We start from the raw sequence: 6,485 nt of genomic DNA, 5'->3' as shown, positions 1-6,485 counted from the left end.
GGTTGTGGGTAATGTGCATTTATACTCCAAAACATCATTCATGAACCAAAATTAGTTGGTAAACCAATTTGTTTGTGATGTGGGGCATTTGTGAACCAAGGTTCTACTGTAATATATTTCCTTGAAAACTAAGTCATATATATTTTTGACATCTTGCAACAAATCAAATTTTCAATTATTTAAAAGAAAATACCTGAAAATGAGTTCTGCCTGGCCTCTTAAATACTTTTACTTTGTCCTTGAAACATACTCATTTTTAGCATGTCAATATGTATTGGAGTAAAGTTCATGTAAAGCACTGTACATGAAATTGTTGGCAAATTAGCTTGTATTAACTAAGGCCAGGTAAATTAGGCTAAGCACCTACCAGTACGTAAGCCTGAAACTAAATAGGTACTTAGCTGTACTCTTGGGTGGAATGTCCACCTGGAATAAGAGTAGGGTGAGTAAAGGCAAGCAATGAACTGCTCTGTCTGCTGGCTGGGGTGTAATTGAGCCCTTGCACATGAAGTGGGTTGACAACTGCTTTGTACTGGGAGCAGATTCTCATTACTTCATCAAGATATCCTATTGGAATGATAGTTCCAACATACTCCCGCCATCGAGAAAACATGATACAAATATTTACGTGGGGAAACTTCGTATTATCAGTCTTTATTTTGAATTTCCGTAAGTCTGCAAAGCATACCACTGCTTGTCACAGGAGCCCCTGGAGCTGGACATTATCAGCCTGACTTCTGTCTCTCTAAAATTTCAGACTGGGGCAAAGCAAACTTAATATTGTTCAGTGCCTCAAAAACTCAATTCCTCCATCTATCAACTCAACACAACCTTCCAGACAACTATTCCCTCTTCTTCAATGACACTCAGTTGTCTCCCTCTTCTACACCGAACATACTCCGTCTCTCCTTTACTTGTAATCTAAACTGGAAACTTCACATCTCGTCTCTAGCTAAAACAGTTTCTACAAAGGTTTTCTGCCAACCCCCCTCACACTTGGAAGCCTGTAACACTACCAGATGTAAAATTAACAAGGAATCATGGCAGCAATACTACAGTGATTTTTGTCTACAAACAGCAATGATCTGAGAGCTGAAATGACAACCTTATTTTGTGAACAATGTAAACCAAAATGGGATATTTGTATACGATGAACTATGGCAGATTATACTTATGCAAATATTTACTTTAGGAAATATTATTGCCATGGCAATTCTTGCCTTAAACTGCTTCCAGAGCAGCCATACGAATTCTCTTGAGTGCTCTCATCTTCACTTTCTTGATTTCAATGCAGCTGCAATCTTGGGAAAGGAGCAAATGTATATATATCACTGCCTTGCTCTACAATAACCAATGGTCAAGTTCACTCTAAATTTTCAAACCACATTCTTTCATTAGTGAGTGCCTGCATTAAGAAACTATGCACCAACCACCCAAAAATTGTGGTAGTAATATAATTAGTAATATTTTTCAAGCTATTCCAGAAACAACAATAATGACAGCATAACTATATTGTGCATGCTGTTAAAAGTCATAGATGTATACCTCATCTGCCACTTTGTTACCATCTTATATGATAAAAATCAGCTATCTGCATGGGTCACCAGTGATACTTCCAGGTTGGTTCTAACACAAAACATTAGTATGTACACTAAAACCTCCATAAGTCAGCATAATAGAAGCTCAGTCTTTGTTCACTTCTCAAAATTCTTACTTGTGTGAAATATCACAAAGAAGCCCAGGAAACCCCTCCTGCATGCTCAATCTTCAGTTTCATCCCTTCCTTCATCCACAACAGGATGGCCTAGCTTCTTCAACATCTTGGGCCACTACAACACTAAATGGTTACATGGAGGGCCATATATATATATATATATATATATATATATATATATATATATATATATATATATATATATATATATATATATATATATATATATATATATATATATATATATATATAAAATCCTAGTTCTTAGTAGTATTTCATATACAAACACAGAAACTTCGTCTGTGTTTTTCATGCACAAATTAAATTTACAATACAATTGATCGCGGGCCACAGACAATCAACCGGCAGATCTAGAGCCTCCCTTGCACCTTGATGTTAGGAAAGGTTATAGGTTCTGGTTCAGGTCCTGGTTGAAAGTAAGGAACTGTTGCAATGGCACCTCCCTAATGCAGTCTTGTTTAGTTTCTTTTTATGATCTGATCTGGTCTCTTGTTTCTCTCAAATATTCTTCAATTTTCCTTGTATTTTTCTCCCTTTTCTTCCAAAAACTGTATAGTATTTCTTTAATTGTTACAATGTTCCTGTTGCTAAAAGGAGCTCAACAATAATCCGATCTTTATTTCCTCCATATGGTCTTCATAATTTATCTACTTGTCTCCTCTGGTCTTCATCTCTTCCCTTATCCTTGTTATCAGTCCATATCCTTTCTCTAAAACCTGCACAAAAGCTTTGTTTACTTGCAGCAGCTTGGTTCAAGAGAAAGGAAATGGAATGATCACAAGGATAAGAGAAGAAATGAAGAGATAAGTGAATAAGTTATAAGAACCATACAGGATGTAACAGGAGTTTATGTGGATATTGGTAGAGGTGAAAGTACAGGTAAGTGGAAAATGTTCAATGCACATACTTATTTTAAGGCCTTGCTTAGCCATGGTATGAAATTCAAGTGTGGCTGGGTGACAGATACAGGGTGTAACACGATTTTCTGCAGATATTGCTAGAGGCGAAAGTACAGGTTATTCTAAGTAGAAAATGTTCTATACTTGTATGCATTTTAGGGCATTGTTTAGCCATGGGATGAAATTTGAATATGGCTGGGCAACAACAGCTTGCCTGGTAAGGTGGAGGGTGTGGACATGGTCTTTCTACAACATAAACACTTGCCTGGCCTGGTTGTTGTATCTGTGGCCTGGCCACACGAATTGCATCCCACGGCTAAACAACCCCTCAAAATGCACGCGTGTATAGAGCATTTTCCACTTAGAATAGCCTGTACTTGCATCTCCAGCAATATCCTAAGAAACTCATGTTACACCCTATATAACATCCAGGCATTGCAGGATTTTTATTTATTTTTTATTTATTTATTGCAGGATTTTGAGAGAAAATGACTGCTGACAAAGCCACACACAGTAATGTGGAGTCTGTGGACTTGGTGTTTCTCCATCATGGATAATACCCCCCAGTATTATCCATGATGGAGAAACACCAAGTCCACAGACTCCACATTACTGTGTGTGGCTTTGTCAGCAGTTATTTTCTCTCAAAATCCTGCAATAAAACCTAAACATATTTATTGTCACCATCTTGGTGTGAAACTGCAAGTGGCTGGCTAGCAATCAAGTGATTTGCTCCTAGCCTCGCTCCTTCCCCCTCCCTGCCCAGGTAGGTGTTGTTGATTACAGCCATACTCTTCTATCATTCTGTGATGTTTATCAGTAAATCACCTGTCTGTTAATACCACTCATCTCATTATGAGATACTGTAACACCCCAAAACTTGTCGAAATGCTGATTGAATTAGTCACAATTTCACCGTCAAACATCCCGTGTCAACACATCCCTCCGTAGAAACCCGGCAAACTAGTGTCGCCTGGCCACACTTGGATCTCATATCACAGTTAGACAAGGCCTCAAAATGCATAACAGCATAGAATATCTTATACTTAGATAACCTGTACTTTCACTTCTATCAATATCCACAGGAACTCATGTTACACCCTGTATAGAGAAAACAAAGCTCAGATTACTGGTGAGCTTTCCAGCAATGGTAACTGTAACAATTAAAGAAATCCTATACAGTTTTTGGAAGAAAAGACAGAGTGCAAGGAAAATTAAATGGTATCTGAGAAACAAGAGTGCAAATCAGACAAAAGAGAGAAAAAAAAAAGTAAAAAACAATGAAGATTCCTGAACCAGCAGCAGCCCGACTTGACATCATCATAACCTATACAGTATTATTTAGGTTATGCTGAGCTTGGTTTAGTAAAAAATTTGCAAGTCTTCTTTTTTTTTGGGGGGGGCTTATAAAGATTTTATTGCCTTACCAACTTTGAAGAATTCTGATTTATAGAATGCTAACTTATGAAGGTTTCCCTGTACTTCATTATCCAAAGATAATGAGAAAATTAAACAAGGCTTTCAATATAAATTCTGATAAAGCATCATCATAATGTTGACACTGATTTGATAGTATAGATGGCCAGCGTGACCATCCATCCATCCTAATTCTCTCTCTCTCTCTCTCTCTCTCTCTCTCTCTCTCTCTCTCTCTCTCTCTCTCTCCCTCTCTCTCCCTCTCTCTCTCTCTCCCTCTCCCTCCCTCTCCCTCTCCCTCTCCCTCTCCCTCTCTCTCTCTCTCTCTCTCTCTCTCTCTCTCCAATAGTATGTCAGTGAGTGAAACAAAGTTACTTACCATCTACAAGAACACAGAACTCGCTTCAGACAGGTGATGGAAGGTCTCTCCCTGCTCTGAGTACGCTGAGGGCAAGCTCTACCTTCTTCCTGAACAAATCTGGCTCAGCAATGACTCGCACCAAGTCCTTGTATTCCATCTGTAGCAGCATACCAGTTAGCTTGGGTGCCTCTGTAGGATATGTGTCCACCAGTTTCTCATAGATTACTTCTCCCACTTCCTCCTTCTCTCTGCTGAGGGTTGAAGTAGATCCTTCTTTACCCTGAGGAATAATGATTACAAATATTTGTACAACCACATTCCAAGGTTTAGGTATCTTCTGGCTGAGGAACAAGATTAGCTAAACTACTCTTTTCTAATCACCATCTTTAAAAAATGCAATGGCATAAAGTTTGGCATAAACTCTGAAAAAATATACTCGCATGGTTTAAGACATGACTTAGTCAACACAGCCATACTATAAATCCCAATGCTAAAGCTATGGTTTTGGTTTGTCTTATCAACTTTATAGGTTGAGTTTGACACTTGTAAGGAAGCAGTATTGCTAGATGGGGATTCTTTATCATATTTATAACCTTTAAGGGTGACTAACTAAAACAGAACATTAAAGCACTGGATGTTACCATATACAACAATTTCCTTTGTGCTCACTATATAAACTAGAAACAAGATAATAAAGTTTTAACATAATTATGAATGTTGTTGGGCTACCATTAGATAACAGACTAGCTCAAGTTAACATGAAAAAATGTTTCAAGCACTAATATTGAACTTGCCCCTAAAAACTATAAAAAGATTCTAGCTATATAATTAGAAAGTATGTAGGTATTAAACATGGCAAATAGAGTCAGCGAATGCCGATCTTGCATCGGGCCTGCAAAGTCTATTCGGAAAGCACATTTCACTGAAGGTCTCTTAGCAAGCATAAAAAATGAGCTGGGAAAAATTGACATTTGGCATCCCAAGTGCAACTCTTCTCTTTCATGCCCATAGTAACAATGACTAGTATTAATTATCAGTGTCAGTATTCATTGTGTGTTTGGTGATATGTAATCAGCTTTTTTTCTCAGGCTGAAAAGTATTTTGTTCTGTTAATTTTGTGGTGTTTGTAGTGATGAGTGTGATATCGTTCAATCATAAATCTTCATATGTCGGGCTTGAATGATGCCTATATAGCAAACATGAATTAGAATACGCAAAACTTCCATACGAGAATTCGTCAAGCGGGGAAATGAGGAACTTTTACACAGGCACAGTGGTAGCATTCCCACTGCTTCCCTTCAGCTGCCTTGCTGTAAGAGTCAGAATAGAGTCCTACTGCCTTTGTAGTGAAGCTAGAAGCCGTGGGGTAATGATAAAGGGATGCCACCACTTTGTTTGTAAAAAAACAATTCCTCACTGCCACCCTTGATGAATTTTTGTATGAGGTTCTGCAAGTTTTGTGTTTTAAATCCACGTATTTTGCTATATCGATACCATTTAAGCCTGACATGTGAAGATCTATAATTGAATATCACCATGACTTGTCTGTCTCACACTCATCACTACAAATGCCACAGCATGAACATAATGCATTTCACCCCAAGAACAGAGCCAATCATACATCACCAAAGACACAAAGAACACTGACACTGTTGACCTACAAAATGCTGGTCATTGTTGTTATGGGTGTGAGTGATGAGGAGAGATGCACCTGAGATGCTAATAAATCAATTTGTCCCAGCCCTTTTTTTTTTTTTTTTTTTTTTATGCTTGCTGGAAGGCCTTAATTAAAATGAGCTCTTCAAGTAGCCTGTACCACAGCAATGCAAGATTGGCATTTGCTGACTGTAAATCAAAAGCATTTTATGAAATGGATCCAGATCATGGCCATTTCATACATGTTAGGTTACTGTAGCAGCAACAAGACATTGTGGTCCACCCAACACACACACAATGAAGGTTGTGAGATATGAAATGTTGCTTCTATTGCCCCAGTCAGTTTTGTTAACCACAAGGATGTGTTTTGTAATTTGTAATGAATTCCAGTCACCAGTAATAAATTCCAATCGCCAAA

The 6,485-nt window shown here is 38.0% G+C and overlaps 1 protein-coding gene across 1 annotated transcript in view; it reads right to left on the bottom strand.

Moving 5' to 3' along the window:
- LOC135112881 (uncharacterized) overlaps positions 1 to 6,485 on the bottom strand; it is a 43,642-nt gene that overhangs the window by 2,228 nt on the left and 34,929 nt on the right. Inside the window, exon 6 of the mRNA XM_064027822.1 lies at positions 4,430 to 4,691. Coding sequence (XP_063883892.1) covers positions 4,455 to 4,691 — 237 coding nt within the window. The 3' untranslated portion in view covers positions 4,430 to 4,454. The remainder of the gene's footprint in view (positions 1 to 4,429; positions 4,692 to 6,485) is intronic.

This window comes from Scylla paramamosain, chromosome 2 (genome assembly GCF_035594125.1).
Source record: "Scylla paramamosain isolate STU-SP2022 chromosome 2, ASM3559412v1, whole genome shotgun sequence".
Lineage (NCBI taxonomy): Eukaryota > Metazoa > Arthropoda > Malacostraca > Decapoda > Portunidae > Scylla > Scylla paramamosain.
The sequence above is the reverse complement of the archived record's forward strand: the minus strand, read 5'-3'. Positions and strand labels throughout refer to the sequence as shown.